We start from the raw sequence: 17,197 nt of genomic DNA on the forward strand, positions 1-17,197 counted from the left end.
TTTTTGTTATAATTTTGACTTTTACCATTGCGGAGGGCCACATAAGAGCCACGAATGGTGGTCGGGCCATATTTGGTGGCCTTCAAGGGCCACCATTGTGGACACTCTTATAATCCCTATGATTACTCCTCATTTAGCCTTCATTACATAGAAACTATCCACTAAATTTTGGTGTTTACCACCGATTTTGTAAAATGCGTGTTTTTTTAATGAACTCTTCATCTGAGCCATAATTTTGATTTAGTATTATTCTTAACTCGAGTTTGGGTTGGTAGAAAGAAAAAAAGTACTCTTAAATATTCCAGAAACAATATTTGCTAATCTTTTTATTATACATTACAAATTACCAGAGAAATTTCCGAACACATCTCATAATAATCTAAAAAATAATCCCAATTTTTTTGTTTTGGTCGTGCGCTTGATTATTTCGACGCTGGAAAATTGAGATTTCATTGTTAACAATAATTAGAGTTGAAGATAAAAAATGTGTGCAACTCAACTACTTTGTCTCCCATCTTCCATTACTTATTATGATTAGTGCTAAATGTAATAGGCACATGTTGAGTTGACCTCATATCATTGCTCTATCAAATACTCTCTCCGTCCCACTTTAGGAGTCTCGGTTGGAATAAACTAATAAAAAATGTCTACAAAGTAATTAGTAAAAAAGTGTTAAAAGTGGGTCCCAACATCCACTACAACATTTATTACACACTCAATTAAAAGTGAGTTCCAACATCCACTACAACATTTATTTATTACACACTCAAACACTTTCTTAAAACATGTGTCCGACTCAACCGGTCTACTTACTAGTACATAATTATGTTGTTATAAACTTGGAATTAAACTAACGATTATGACACATACCCACCATTCACAATGTCTATGTGTATTTTTTGATGTTGGATGCATGGCATGACACATTGTCGATTTATTCCACTTCAAATATGACCTTTTGCCGAATGCATTTTCTTTTCTAGCTAGATATATTTTTCTTGTGATCTCGTCGATTAATTTAGCATTGATGTGTGGAATTATGAAACCAATCATTTGTTGGTGGTGGTACACTTAGAAAAGGGTCAATTAAAGAGTGTGTTTGATAATATTTGGCTGAAATTTGAAGTAAAAATACACAAATTTGCGTAATTAAATTTAAAAAATATGGAAAATATATCTTAAAGTAACAAATATGGAAAATCCTAAAAATTTGGTTGAGAACCGATTTCTCTAAAAAAGTAAAAACTATTTTAAAGAATTTAATGAGCTCCCCTCCAACGACAGACACTTTAATTGCACCTAACTTAGTAAAAGGACATCAAGATCCAAATGTTTATAAAGTCAAATAAGTATGCCATTACATTCTTCACACTGCATGATACAAGAGAGTTGAATACATCACATTTATTTGATCTACATAACTAAATAATAATTCTACCAACTTATGTACTAACAACTAACAACCAATTTAACATAGGCTCAATAAAAAAAAAGTCAACCATGAAAAGCTTTCACTTGGGAACCTCTCTACTTCAATCTTGGCTGTCCTTTCATTATTACATAATGTAGTGATATACCCTAAATAAAAATAAAATACACGAAACTCAACCATAATATCATACAGTGAACAAACACATCAATGTAAAATCTATACCTAAGCTAACTCTCTTCTCACATACACATCAATGTAAAATCTAGTTAGAACTGAAACCTTTCTTTAAAGTTAGCGTCGTCCTCGCCATCAGCATTGCTGTTGTAGGAAGCGTGATCTTCATATCCGTCCTCGTCTTCATCGGAGCTAGCATCGAGAGCCTTGTGAGAGTTCCAATCAGGTGGGAAGGTCCTCTGAAGGGCTTCTGTAAAGGTGCCGCCGCTCCTCTCGATCTTGCGTAAGCATCTGGACCAATGAACTGCAGTGCCCATGTCTACAACCAACTCTTTCTCTACCATCTCTTGGCATAGGTTGAGGATCCCCGAGTAGATGTAGTCTTCAGCAACGGTAGCCCTCGATAGCAACGCTGTCATTAGGCAGTGGTATACGGCTTTGTCCGCCTTCAATCCTGCCTGCTTCATCTCTTCATAGCACTTCAGTGCCTTCTCCGGGAGAGATGCTCGTGACCACCCGTTTATAAGTGTTGTGTAGGTTTTGATATTTGGCTTCACTCCAACTGCTTCCATCTCTTTCGTTGTTTTCATTGCTTGCTGCAGCAAGAGAGAGAATAAAATGAACAGGCTTAGAACATACACATAGAAGAAGCAATAGCTATTAAAGGTTAATTCATTACGCACAATCCGGTACATCCAAATGCTTATGCATGTTAAGATACGTGCATGGTTAGAGATGGCTTGTAGAAGAGCTAGACTATCGAGTCATTGGTGATCAAGAAGCGCGATAAACTAGGCAACCTGCTCCGTAATATCATGCATAGGCTATTTATCTGGACATTACGGCCGGAAAAAAATCCCAACTAAACTAAAATCCTTACATTTATCCACACTGATTCTTTTGTAACATAATTCTTTCAATATTTTAAACATCCAATGAGATACTCATTTATCTGGGATATTCAACTTCTTATACACATACCAGCATATCTCCGGCCTTGCAACAAGCATTAATAAACGACGTGTAAGTATGGATGTCGGGTTGTACACCTTCCTGTCTCATTTGCTGCATCAAATCTGCAGCCTCCCAAACATCACCTCTGCGAGCCCATCTGCATTGAAGAAGAGATTCGAGAAATAAATCAAGGTAGACGGGCCTTGCCACTGTATAAGAGAGAGAAGCAAAGCAAGAAGTGGAATCCAAGTATAAGATCCATACCCATCGATTAATATGTTGTAGATAAATGTATTCCTGGGGATATTTTGATTTTTCATTTCTTTTGTAACTGCTAAAGCACTTTGCATCCTGCCTGATTTACAGCACGCCTTGAGCAAGGCTTCGTATGTGTAAACATCGAGCTCGAGTCCCTCGTTTTTAAGTTTGGAAAAGTACTCAAACGCCTTCCCGATATCTCCCAGTGAAGCATAACCATTCATGATGGTTGTGTATGTGTGCTCATTGGGACTAATGCTGGCAAGCAACATTTCATCTAATATATCTACGGCCTTCCCCATCTATCAAAAAATAAAGGAGAATAACTAGTTAAGCAAAACGTAAACGTTAGTGGCTACGTTTGGTTCGATACTACTTCTCATATGCTTAATCTAATATTTTAATGAATAACGTACCTGACGCTTTTCGACGAGGCCAATAATCAGAGCATTATACGTCTGCACAGTAGGAATGCATCCACTTCTCCTCATCATGTCAAAAACATCGAGAGCTCTTCTCATTTCTCCAGACTTTGCAAAAGAATGAATTATGGGCATAAATGTTCTTGGGGTAGGTCTATGCCTCTCCTTTTTCATTTCTTCGACAGTACGAATAGCACGTTCCATGTTGCCCATGCCACAAAATGCTCTTATTATATTGTTGTAAAGAATGACATCCGGCTTTAAACCATCTCTAATTACATCCTCGAAAATTGAAAAAGCATTTGCCCAATCTTTCAAATATATAAAACCATTGATCAACATGGAATACGTCTTCATGTTATGCTTTAAGCCTGCTGATTTCATCATTTCACTTACTTCCAAAGCTTTATGAATTTTTCCCATCTGATAAGTTAAATAAAGCACTTAGTGAAAATTAAGCAAATCAAACTTTGATAATTAGGACAGCTCAATACAGTCAATTGTAAAATTTGTTCAAACTAAGCAGGATAAATTAGCTTGAAGGTCAATACAAAATTGAAAATCAAATTAGATTCTTATGCAGTGCTCTTTTTAAGTTGACTCAAAAAACAATAGAAATAAATACGTTGCGGATTAAATAGAGAAAGAAGATCCACCATTACATTCCAGAAGAACAAACAGTTCAGTTATTGCAACTAAAAGCATCAGCTACCTTGATATAAAGGTTGATGAGACACCCATAGGTAACTATTGAAGGTGTAAATCCACATTCCTGTAGCAAAAGAAAAAAAATTGTCAATGTGCAGACTTGTTTTCGACTAAAAGATACACAACAGCAGAAATTCCCTTCATACGGTTTTCTGAGCATTTGCATTTACATTTTCTAATGTTGAACAGATTAAAGAATAAACATTAAGACTTGGGAACATATCGCATATATAGTGCCAATTTTCATGACGAGAATTCCTCCCAAAAAAGTCAGTGTAGAAGTTATATTCCCATATAGCACAAAATCATCCACCAGGCTCCTTCGTAAAAAACAGTTTTTATGTTATCTCTATAAGAAACAAATTATAATGCCATTTGCTAAAAAAAGAAAAGCATAAATCTTAAATGCTCCAGTGTTTGAAATCCAGATTGCTTATTCAACTTCAATGTCTTCCACACATCATCCCAGGATTCTTCGATATCTTCAAAAACATCATCCTTTATCTAACGGTTAGTTATTTCCCCTATAAAAGGTGTAGCGTATGATAGGAGTAAATAATGGCTGCTATTCAGCTTCATACGAGCAAAATCCATGTACTTGAATTAAATGAAAAACATGTTTACATCTAAATATTCTTTATTTAGAAGAAAATTCCCAAACATTAATTAGAGTAGAAGCATGGGAGTAAGCATTTACCATAAGTCTGTGGAAAACCATTATACATTTCTCTTCATTCTGTACCATGGTGTAACCATCCATCATTGTATGGTATATATCAATTGAAGCATCTATACCTTGTTCTTCCATCTCTCTCACCAACACTTCGGCACGACTTAAGTTACACTTTTGACTGCATTTATGACAAGTAAACGACATGATCACACAGGAAGATCCAATGGGGCAATCTAACTAGTTTTTTAAACGAATATCCAACATAGAATACACACTGAAGCTGACACATTAGTCACATATAATTAGAACTTCATGCTTTCCTGATCAATATTATAGAATATATACTCTGTAAAGACTATAATCAACCTACCAATGAGCATAAATTATGTTCCCATATATGATGGCATTTAAGCTTGTAAGTCTCTCTTTCGCCTCCTTAAACCAAAGCTCTGCAGCTCTTCAACAAAAAACAGGGAACCATATTAGAGAAAGAATTGCAAAAGAGGTAATTCAGGGAAAATCAAGAAGCCAGAAGAAACAAGATTTATCATAAATCTAGAAATGAATGCCTCATTTGGAGAAACAAAATTCAACAGAGTGCCAAACACTTAAAGAACATATTAGGTGAATCTGGTTAAACTTGGTGTTCATGCACCAAAATAGAAGAGATCATTGGTATCTATCCATAAAAAGGTACCAATTCCACATTCTTAATGATCAAAGGATGAAGATGACAAAGCTCGGCTCAATTGGTAAGATATTTCTTTTCCAATCAATAGGTGGGGGTTAGAGTAATCTCGGGTGCACATGTGTAAATCTAAAAGAAAATAATCGAAGAATGACGTGACAAAGAAGATATGGAACTACAAGACAATCTATCAATGTGCTGGTTTTTCTTTTTTTAGAAGCTATTACAGATTTTTGATCAATAGGTCCCATATCTTTGTTTTATCAGGATATAGCATACATGGTTTCAATCATAAGGGTTGCATACTTAGGGGTCAAATGACTGCTGAAAAAACTAGGCATAAAAGTCACTAAAGGATGATTAAAACTTAAAATAAGCATATCATACAATTTCATGCTATGGATTACTATCTAGTCAACATTCCTAACTCATGCACATCCGCCAACAGTAATATCATATGCCATTAAAAGATAACTAAGTAGGCATATGCTACGGTACATGCACCAAATTGCTACTTACTCTACATTCCCAACTCTTGCAAATCCTCCAACAACAATACTGTATGTCACCAAACTCATCTGGATTCCCTCATCCCTCATCTTCCTTACACATGATAGTGCTTCTTCCATGTCTCTTCCTACCGCATAAGCATGAATGAGGCTGCACAATCGAAATCAACTATTTGTTAATCAGCTTATGAGAATGCAACTTGTTGATTAACTGATGAAAAAGGTGTGATAATATGTTTCTATCATTGGTATCTGATTAAGATGCGCAGAAAATTCAAACCACCAAATATTTGGGTTTGTTTTATCATGTATATCTGGAGATGCTCAACATGATATATCATGCTTGTAAGATCCCAGTTGCAATAATAATAGAACAATTATCAGCTTTTCACCTTTACCTCAGAACTATATTAAATTTTCAGCAAACTAAAAAAAATAAAACCAAGGGGTTCAAATATCATTAAAAAAGCTAAAACGGAAATGGAATAACATGTACTTTGTATATACATGTAGTGTTGGTTCAATTCCTCTGGCACGCATGTTCTCAAATGTTTCACGCGCACGATGCATGTCTCCTCGCCTTGCATAATAGTTCACCATTAACCCAAACTCTTTTCTTGAAGGCTACAAAAGTTAAAAAGTATTAATAGCAGATAAAGATGAAGTACAAATGAGCAACATAATTTTTAGAGAGGAACATTCAGTTCCTTGTCAGTTAGAAGCTATATAGTAAGATTTGTATGCATAATATCCAAAACAGATGGAGGTCTAAGCCATATAATGCAACACTGTCTTACCCAATTCACTAGGTGCAGGATAAAAGCAACATATATAACATTACAGCAGTAATTATATTCAGGTTTCAGTAAGAACTTATTATACAGTCTAATCAGGAAACCTTGTAGTGCATATACACTTCACTATCTCTTTCAATCTAGTGCCAATGAAGTGATTGACACAAAATAATCATTGTACAATATGATGAAATCCCCTCCATCGGCAACAATGGAGATGCTCAAAAACTACTTTCTATACACTATATGAATACTAATTCATATAAACCACTAAATTAAATTCTAAAAGTCTTGATAAACTACATTTTATGAGGTTCTCCTAGTGGAATGCAGAGTCCACAAAAAATTAACATTCTCTAATGAGCTCTCATATAACATAGTGAAACTCGATATATTCGCATGGGATAAGCATATGATTAGTTATACTTGCTATTGGCTATACCTAGACAATTGTAACTCAACAACACTCAAAACTCAATGCATATTATTAGTGCTCATTCGTTGACGATAAAAGTTGAAGCAACTGAATAACAGTTTCTCTCAAGACTAGTTAGGAGGGCATGAGCATCAAAAGACACACTTTACCTTCTTTATCCTCTCAAAGGCTCGCAATACGGCCTGCCAATTCTCGGGATGAGATTCTAGAACCTTTGCAAATTCTTTTCGTGAACCTTCCCTCTCTTCATGCCACTCAGACCGGTATGCTTCCCCTTCTTTGCCTTCCACCCACCTCGCCCTCTCTGCATATTTCCCCCTCACTCTTTGTCCATTATCCAACTTCACCGTCAGCACCCTTCCATGAAACTCCATTCCATCAAACTCCACAGCCTTCATTGCAGCTTTCTCTGCCATATCTCCGCTATATATCACAAACCCAAATCCCATATTCCACTCCAAATCATCGTGACCCCTTATCAGGATCACATTCTTTATGGGCCCAAATTGCCTGAAAAACTCAGCTACCTCAATTTTCTTTATCCAAAGAGGTAAATTGCCCACAAAGATCTTGCCTTTCTCTCTGAACTCCACTTCCGTTCCATTTTCATCTGAATTTCCGGAAACCCCGTTATCAGCTTCGTTCTCTTGCAACGGCGGCAAGGGCGGTGGAGGAGGAGGAGGAGGTGGCGGAGGGGAGAGTTTGCTTGACAACCAAAGCTTTGCGCTGATAGTGTCGTGTGGCGGAGAATTGGCGGCGGAAGGGTTACGACGATTAACCAATTTCTTGAGAGGGTTTTCTGGGAAGTGAGAGGAGCGTGAAGTGGATGTTTTGAGAGGCTTGTTGGTGGTGATGGGGCGGCGGAGGTCGGGGGAATTGTGAGAATTGTCTTGCGATGAGGTGGAAGCTCGAATGAATGAAGCGGCGGAAGTGGACAAGTGTGGTGGAGTGTGACAGCATTGAACGGTGGAGGAGATGGACAAGATATCCATACTTTCATCACCTCTTCTCTTCTCAACTCATCAGATTCTTTTAGTAATACCTTCGAAACTTGGGGATGAACTAAAACTGAATTCAATTTTAATTAAATGATGGTGCTATTATTATTAGAAGATTAAAGGCTAAAACTGATCTCGAAACTAAAATCATAAAGTAAACTTTATCTTTTTAAATTTTTGCATCCTGAACATTTCACCTCGAATCACAATTGGTCCTACACTAACAGTTCCGTCAATTTTTAAACGGTTGTAACCCGATTTTGACCGATTTTAACCCGAATGAGACTGTTAAAACCATCAAAATCGGTCAAAATCGGGTTAAAATCGTTTAAAAATTGACGGAATTGTTAGTGTATGAACAATTGTGATCCGAGTTGAAATGTTCATGATACAAAAATTCAAAAGATAAAGTATATGACCAAAATCATAAAATGGACATATGTTTAAAATCAGTTTTGGCATTTACTCTTACTAGAACCATCTCTAGTTATACCCTAAATCTCATTTTGAGTATAGAAAACTTATTCAATTATGTTGTAAACTTAAACTCAATTTTGTGTTTTTCTACTAAGAACACCAAATATATTGATTATTATAGCTAATGTAAAAAAATTTTGATATAAAATTTGAGTTTTGTGTAAATAGTGAATTATTTCCCTTCTAATGTAACATATACTCAAAAATGAGTTTGAATTTGATGTAAATGATTAGAGAAGTCATACACTATAGATGTCCGCAATCATAGATTCATAGTCATGAATTAGCTCATGCACTTCCATTCCTCGGGGAAATTAGCATAATCTATTTATTGCCGGTAATAAAGTACATTTAGGATTGTTAAATCGTGTGGTTTGAATTGTTATCGGATCAATTTGATAACGATTTAACCTAATATTGAGTCGTGCTCCCTCCGTCCCTGAAATTTTGTCACATTTTTCCATTTCCCTCCGTCCCACATAATTTGTCACATTTACTTTTTACCATTTTTTGTAGTACACATTCCACTAACTTATTCTCACTACATTTTATTATAAAACTAATACTTTAAAAGTGGACCCTCAACCTACCAACTTTTTTCAACCCACTTTCCATTACATTTCTTAAAACTCGTGTCCGGTTAAACTGTAACAAAATTTAGGGGACGAATGGAGTATTTCTTTTTTAGATGTATCAACTAAGCTGAGTAATTTTTTTTAAAAAAATAAAACATCTAATTATTGTTATTATATTTCATCACCTACTCTACTTTCTTTTATCTTTCTTTTCATTTTTTATAAAAAAACAAAACGTCTAATATAATCACTTTTATGAGTATACTTCATCACATATTTTCATTTTTTTTATCTTTCATACATTAATTTTCTCCCATATTTTATTTTATTTGTATTTAATTTATTCAACCAAAATTTTTAATCTACTAAAAAATTTTACCTAGTTTGGAGAGCGAGCAAAATTTATTGTCTATATATAAAAAATAAATTGATTACGAATTAAGTGAACTTCAAAAACAGTCCATGGACTATGCGTTTATCTCATCCTTAGTCCCTAGACTTTCAAAATATCCCCAGACAATCATGGACTAAGCGTTTATCTTGAAAATGGTCTTTTTGGCCTTTTTTGGGTCGAAAATACCCTTTTGGGGGTTTGGGAAATTCCGTCATTTTCAAAATTTTACTTTTCAGACTGTTAGCACATTAATGGGAGTGTTGTTGGAATCGTGCTTGGTCAAATGACTTTGACTAATAATAAATGTTACAAGACATTTAATTTTGTGAAATTAAATGCAATATCGGCGATCTACGTTCCGAGTAGATGACCGTAGTATATTTATTTTCTCAAATCCGATTCCCGGTGAGTGAGAAATAATATATTAAAGTTGGTCATAATAAGGCTAAAAATGAGATATGGGAAAAAAACTAAGAGATTAATTAACTAAGTATTAATTATCCCACATCGGGGATGATAAACTTCTTTGATGAAGTATTTAATAAGATGAATTATTATGTGTAATAATTATAGTGGAACAAGACGGGTGACAGAGCCAACACGCGCACCGCCACCGCCCACGCGAGCCGCGAGCCGCGCACCGCGCACCGTGACCCGTGCGTCGGGTGTCGGGTGCCATGTGCCTTGGCAATTGGTCTTTGGGCTGGTCGTTGGAGCTGGTCGTTGAGCGTGGTTCAAGCCCCGCTTTTTCTTTTTAGACCACCTGATAAGGCTAATTTCATGCATTGGTTAGGAGGATAAACTCATGCATTTACGGGGTCTAACGCATTTTTTAAGCCAGGTGTGTGGAAGATATCGCCAGGCCAAGGAAGAAAGAAAGACAACTGCCTGGCGAAGGAAATTTGGCAATAAAGTGAGCATTATGAAGGAAAAATAGCCAGACGGAGGAGATCGCTAAGCTGAAGGGCAGAACAAAGATTTCAAGTGAAGGCTTCTAGAAGATCACATCCGCATCTATATAAGAGAGCATGCAATTTACAGAAAAATGGGAGAAATTTTTCTTTTGGCTCTCAGCTCACTCGCACACACTTCTACACACTTGGGTTTCGGAATTTGAGAGGGGTCCGGGTTTCACTTTCGGTTTGATGTTGCGTACCACCGTCCTCACGTAGGGCGAAGAAACAATTTACTGTTTTCATTTCAGTTTCTGTTGTGACCTAGTCTTCGCTGTTCGAAGCTCGGCTTTTGTTGACTGTTGAAATACTATTAATCCTTCTATGCAATTTCTATTTTCCGTTATGATGATGTTGATTTCGAGTATGGATGATGTTTGTTTCTGAGTTTGTAGTTGTTTACTTGAATGGATGCTTTTCGCACTTGATCTGTTGAATTGGAGTAGAATCGTTGTTAGTTTGTCGTTGATCGGAGCGGATTTGTTGAATTGGTGTTTATGGAGTTGTTTTTGGTTGTAGTTGACTCCGGATTGCTTGGATCCGGAGTGGATTGAGCGTCCGACGTATGGATCTGAAGCAGAGTTGTTTGATTGTGCATGAATTTGATGACTCGTTTCTGTGTTTTTGTTTCCCTTCGTCTAGTATATGTAGATCTTTTCTGTTTCCAGTTAATCGTCAGTTTCCGACATCCAAATTATTATATTATGTTTGAATCTAGTTATTTGCTCTGTTTTCTCCATGTTCGTGTTTGAATCAGGAAACGAGATGCAGGTTGTTAGTTAAATTCATAGTTTGTTATCTACAACTTTTGATCCGTACTTTACTGTTTCTGGAAGATGGTCCCCACTGCATGTTTACTTTCTGTTTAGCCAAATTAGGTAGCCGTTTACTAGGTCAAGGAAGTTTGTTTGAGGTATTGAAGTTAATAATATGTTCGATGTTTGCATGCTGCTCTCTGTTTCCTAGATCTAGTGTTAGATTTTATTCCTAAGTCTAGTAATAGCTTTCCTCAACCCAAAATTTGCGTGGCAGCAGCCGATCACTTTTCCAGAATCACCTAAATGCCTTCATATGCATCCATCTTCGTGGGATCGATCCCTACTTCCATGTACTAATTTATAGTATAGCGGGTTGAGGGTTTTGAACGCGGAATTTGTGTGTCTGACGACCGAGACTTCCAGGATCCTCTGAGTTCCTAGGCCTTAAGATCTAACGAATTCTCTGGATTTGAGAAGTTTGACATAGCACAAAAGTACACACAGTTCTTACGCACAGACAGTTCACCACCCCAAACTCCACGCTATCCCCGGCGGGTCCTGGTCCACGTCATGTTCCCGCTGGACCTGTTAGGGTTAGTATACTGAAGAGCATGTTTCGAGTGTTTTCGCACGAATAGAATCTTGCTTGTGTACGGAAAAACTCTACAATCCACTTTTGACTCGATTCAGTATTATTCGAGCATTTCGCACGAATAGAATCAGTAAATTATTACATTGTGTTTGCTTGTGCGTTTATAAGATGTTTTATAAACATTTAAATGCATAAGAAGTAAACAAAGCCTAAGTCTTTTGCTTAGTAGACTGGTTGTGGGCGTCGTCCACTTTAAGGTAACTACAGTCAGTTCTATGCAATGCTTTGCAAAAGAAAAAGAAGAATTTCACAACCTAGATAGGCTTTGGCTACCTATCGTGAAAGGTTGCAATGTCAGTCTGATTATTTCTAAGCCTTATTGAAATAAGATGACGTTGGTGTGGTATAGCACTGAAAGGATCTAACAGTAAGACGAGTCTTTATGCTATCTACTGAAAGACGAGGTCTTGATAAATATATACTCCCTCCGTCCCGCACTACTCGCACGTATTTCCTTTTTGGGCGTCCCAAGTTACTTGCACTCTTTCCATTTTTAGTAAAAAATTTCACCTACAGCCGTCATTTTTGACTTTCCTATACACTCATTCCTTAATCTCCGAGCCGAAAAGGAAATGAGCGAGTAGCCCGGGACGGAGGGAGTATTTCTTAATCTACATACGTTAGCATTGAGCATACTACATTGAGTATCTACTACTTTGACTTACCAAAGGTGCGGGTTTTTCATCACCCAACGAACCAGGTATATTGGGTAGTGGTGATCATTATCTAGCGATGCTAGGATTGCTATTATGTTGAATCGTGCGCGGGGAGAGTCTCGTTTGATAATGTCCTCAAGAGGAGCTTGAACAAGGTTTTATTATTCAGAAACTGGCCAGTTGAAGTTTTATTACTCTATGAATAATAAATAAGTGTTTCTTGCTAAGTCCACTCTTGGAATTAATAAGATGTTAATTAATTAAGTCCATAGCAGACTTTAATTAATTAATAGACATTTATATCTTAAGCACAAAAAATAAATAATAAACAAAATGGAAACCCGGATTACTTGTAATTTCAGATTTGGATGGGGAGTTCAATATTACTTTTGTAGTGGCTGCTCGTAATATTCCAATATAAGCTTGTATTAAATTGTGGGTTCAATTTAATTAGTAAGAAGCTAATTGGGGGAGCCCATATCCAAAACCTTCCATAGATCCCTAATTGGGCCCAATATGAACTATTATAAATAGGAGAATAAAGGAGACAGAAAAAATATAATTAATTGTCATGAAAATTTTGCCCACTCTAATTTTAGAGGGGATGAAAATTTCAAAAAGATTTTCTCCTCCGTGAGAAATTTATGTCTTCTTTATTCAAGTCCTAGTGTTTCGATAAGATCAGCCCACCCTGATGTCGAAATAGAGTTCGGGACACCAGTAAGAAGATCTGTGGTCTAGTATTGAAGATCATCGTGGAGAAGGCGCGAACAATCGACGATTCTTTGGAGAATCAACGAGGTAAATTGGCTAACTCCGTAGCAAGCATGTTTTAAGGATTTTTTTGTGCTAAAGCATATTTGAAATTCAAGTTATGAGCATGATACATGTGATAATTACGCGAATAGAATTTGTCTAAATAATCTGCAAAATAGATCCGTATGTGTGATCCGTTAGAACGCATGCTTCCGCTGCCAACCCCTTCAGGACCCCGACCCATAACGGGAGACAAAAGGTCCCCGCTGGACCCCGATGCATAACGGGAGACAAAATGTTCCCGATGGACCCCGACGGTCCATGGTGTATCCCGTCTTGTAACATGTCCAGGTGCGTCGTGTCTCTTCAGCTCCCAATGGTTAGTGCACCAGTCAATAACCCCCGCCGGTTACAGTCAAGCCATCATGGCACACATAATGGCTGTTGACTCCATCAATGCCCCTGCGGGTGGACTTGGCCTATAAATAGGCATGCATCCATTGCATTCACTATAGAACATACACAAGCATTCTTGCATACACGCTCTCTCCCTCTTTGCATAGTCTTCCCATCGAAGCTCTACCCCCGCCTTACTCCCGTTCACCGGAGCTCTGCTGCTAGCGGTGCTGCTACTTCAGAGACGCAGCCGTTTTATCTTTGGGGACGATACGCCAAACCGTGAGCACTACCGGAGCGTATCTCGTCTTGCGGAAAGAGGACTCCTTGACTCGGCTTACCACTTTCCACAAGTTTTTCATATAATTTTCAATTGTTTCCGTGTAATCTTCATTGTTTTATTTTCCGTGTAATTTTCGCCCGGCAAGTTTGTATCTCATTTTCTAACAATCGCAAGACGAGATATTCTTGCCACTAAACGAGTTTACACACACCAACTGAACTTAATCGACACCTTTGCTTGGAGATGTTGACTGACCCGTCTACCGCCGCTGCCACCGTTCCATTCCCTGTGTCCCTCGTTGCACCCGTCAACACGTCGTCAGACATAACGATGATTCCGACTCCTGGCTTCTCAACTCCTTCCACAACAACCCCTTGGGTGTTAGACAACCCCTTTGGGACGGTTTCCGGATTCACCTCGAGTTGATCGGTCGGTTCCACTTTCAGTGGTTCCATTGGATCCTTCATTGGGTCGAGTGTCGGGGCCTTCGGGCACGGCACGGGTGTTGGATCCTTCGGGGTAAACATGAGTGCTAGCTCCTTCGGGGGCAGCACGGGTGCTAGCTCCTTCGGGGGCGGCACGGGTGCTGGATCCTTCGGGGTCGACACGGGTGCTGGATCCATCGGGGTCGACACGAGTGCTGGATCCTTCGGGGTCGGCACAAATACGGGGGCCTCCATGCTCCAAGCAACTATGGGGGGTACTGTGTCCCACCCAATTGTTAGCTCCTACGGGGGCAACGGACTTGGTCCCTTTCATGGGACAAACTCGGACAAACTCGGCACCAAGGATGATGCCACCCACCGAGAAGCCATCAAAGTTCACGGGAACGGATTTCAAGAGATGGCAACAGAAAATATTATTCTATCTAACAACGTTGGGCGTCGTGAACTTCCTCAAGGAGAACGAGTCGACCCCGCCAAGTGAGGATGAGGCATGTGTTGAAATGTACGTCGAGTATGATGCTTGGCGCAAAGGAGACTATCTTTGTAAAAACTTTATTTTAAGTGCTTTAGATGATAGTCTCTACAACGTGTATTGTATTATTCCCACATAAAAACAAATGTGGGAAATGCTAGATAAGAAGTATCGTGGTGATGATGCGGGCACTAAAAAATTTGTAATAGCCAAGTGCTTGGACTACAAAATGGTTGATTCCCGACCAATCATGGACCAAGTGCAAGAGTTCTAGCTGATCATCCACGACCTCGCCGCCGAGGGAATGGCCCTGCCTGAAGCTTTCACGGCGGGCACGGTCATTGAAAAACTTCCACCCGGCTGGAAGGACTTCAAGAGCTACCTTAAGCACAAGCGAAAGGAGATGAATCTTGAAGACTTGATCGTGAAGCTGCGCATTGAGTCAGACGTGCGCAAACGCGATGATTTGGCTAAGGGACATGGCCCACCTATTGCAAAGGCCAATCCGTTGGAGCGGGGCGGTCCCTCCAACAAACGCTCCCGTCCAACTGCAAAGGACAAGGGCAAGAGGAAGCAGCCTGCGAGGAAGGTTGAAGGCAACTGCTACAACTGTGGCAAACCTGGCCATTTTTTCCAAAGACTGCCGCAAGCCGAAGAAAAAGCCGGATGCCCACGTTGTTGAAAAAGAGTTCAAGGACTGGGATGAAAGTGACCTTGTTGCTGTTCTCACGGAAGAAGTCAACCTTGTTGATAATAAAGGTGGCTGGTACATTGAAACGGTCGTTTGTCGTGTGAGTGTATGTGTAATAAACATCTAGGTCGAGCTACCAAGTCCAAAGAATCCAATAAACACTAGGTCTAGAAACTCAAGGTGACACGGAAGACTCTGTCTATGAACACACAAACTCTTGCGTTTCAAAGATCCCTCAACCCGTTATACTATAGATTAGTACAGAGAAGCAGGGGTCGATCCCACGAAGATGGACGCGTAAGAAAGCATCTAAAGACTTTGGTTTAGAAAGCGGCTGCTGCCACGCAAATTTGGGTTGAGGTATAACTACGGCTATCTTATCGATGATAATCGAGAGAGGTGGAATTCCTCTTGCTAGGCATTGGGATCACAGAAGATTGGGAGTAGAGAAGATGATTGTATATTTCTGTGTGTCTTTTGTGAAGAATTACAGCCCCTCATATATAGGGAGGATTTGCCACTATCTATGGTAACTATACCAATCTATTTTATGACATAATTTCTCTTTACATAATTCCATAATTTTAGCCCATCAATTATTCTCACAATCCTTTCCTTCCGTGGATATTTCCGCTGATGTCTCGGTTGATATGGTTTGACACTCCCCCTCAAGTTGAGCGACGGTATCTCCGATACTCAACTTGTCTAGAATTTCCTTGAAGACTTTCGGATGAACTACTTTAGTTAGAATGTCTGCAAATTGTTCTTCTGACCGAACGAATGGGAACTCTATGATTCCGCCTTCGAGCTTCTCCTTGATGAAGTGGCGATCAACTTCAACATGTTTGGTGCGGTCGTGTTGTACTGGATTTTCTGCGATACTGATTGCTGCTTTGTTATCACAGAACAATTTGCTTTTCCGTGTAGGTGGGAAGCCAATATCTGTCAACAACCTTCTCAGCCACATGATTTCCATCAGTCCACTTTTGATTCCTCGAAACTCTGCCTCTGCACTTGAGAGAGCTACCACCTTCTGCTTCTTACTTCTCCAAGTGACTAAATTTCCTCCTATAAAGGTGAAGTATCCCCCTGTGGATTTTCGGTCGACTGGGTTGCTTGCCCAGTCAGCATCAGTATAGCCATCAATTTCCAGATCATCTCTCTTAGCTAGGAATACTCCATAGCCAATGGTTCCTTTCAGGTATATCACAATCCTCAAGGCAGCATCCATGTGGTTGACTTGTGGTCGGTGCATGAATTGGCTAATAACGCCGACTGCATAAGTGATATCAGGTCTAGTGTGTGAGAGGTATATGAGTCTTCCTACTAACCGTTGGTATCTTTCTCTGTCTGCAAAATCAACTCCCTCGTCTATCTTTAATCCATGGTTAGGGATCATTGGAGTTTCTGCAGCCTTGCAATCCAACAACCCAGTTTCTGCAAGTAGATCCAAAACATACTTTTTCTGTCTTAGAAATATTCCGTGTCTGGATCTCAACACTTCAATTCCAAGAAAGTATTTCAGTGCTCCTAGATCTTTCATCTCAAACTCTTTGAACAGGTTTTCTCTCAAATTCTGGATTTCCTCAGTATCGTCCCCGGTGATGATCATGTCATCCACATAGATGATCAGACATGTCAT

The 17,197-nt window shown here is 38.9% G+C and overlaps 1 protein-coding gene across 1 annotated transcript; it reads right to left on the reverse strand.

The window, feature by feature from the left end:
- Positions 1-1,487: 1,487 nt before the first annotated feature.
- LOC121795322 (pentatricopeptide repeat-containing protein At5g04810, chloroplastic-like) lies at positions 1,488-8,120 on the reverse strand. Its single transcript, XM_042193844.1, has 10 exons — positions 7,198-8,120; positions 6,315-6,442; positions 5,829-5,969; positions 4,992-5,078; positions 4,646-4,799; positions 3,953-4,012; positions 3,235-3,663; positions 2,825-3,120; positions 2,588-2,717; positions 1,488-2,202 (listed from the first exon to the last, which is right to left on the reverse strand). Exons 1-10 carry the CDS (start codon positions 8,038-8,040, stop codon positions 1,699-1,701), a joined length of 2,772 nt encoding a protein of 923 aa, XP_042049778.1. The 5' UTR covers positions 8,041-8,120; the 3' UTR covers positions 1,488-1,698.
- Between the last annotated feature and the right edge of the window lie 9,077 nt (positions 8,121-17,197).

Source organism: Salvia splendens, chromosome 3 (assembly GCF_004379255.2).
Source record: "Salvia splendens isolate huo1 chromosome 3, SspV2, whole genome shotgun sequence".
Lineage (NCBI taxonomy): Eukaryota > Viridiplantae > Streptophyta > Magnoliopsida > Lamiales > Lamiaceae > Salvia > Salvia splendens.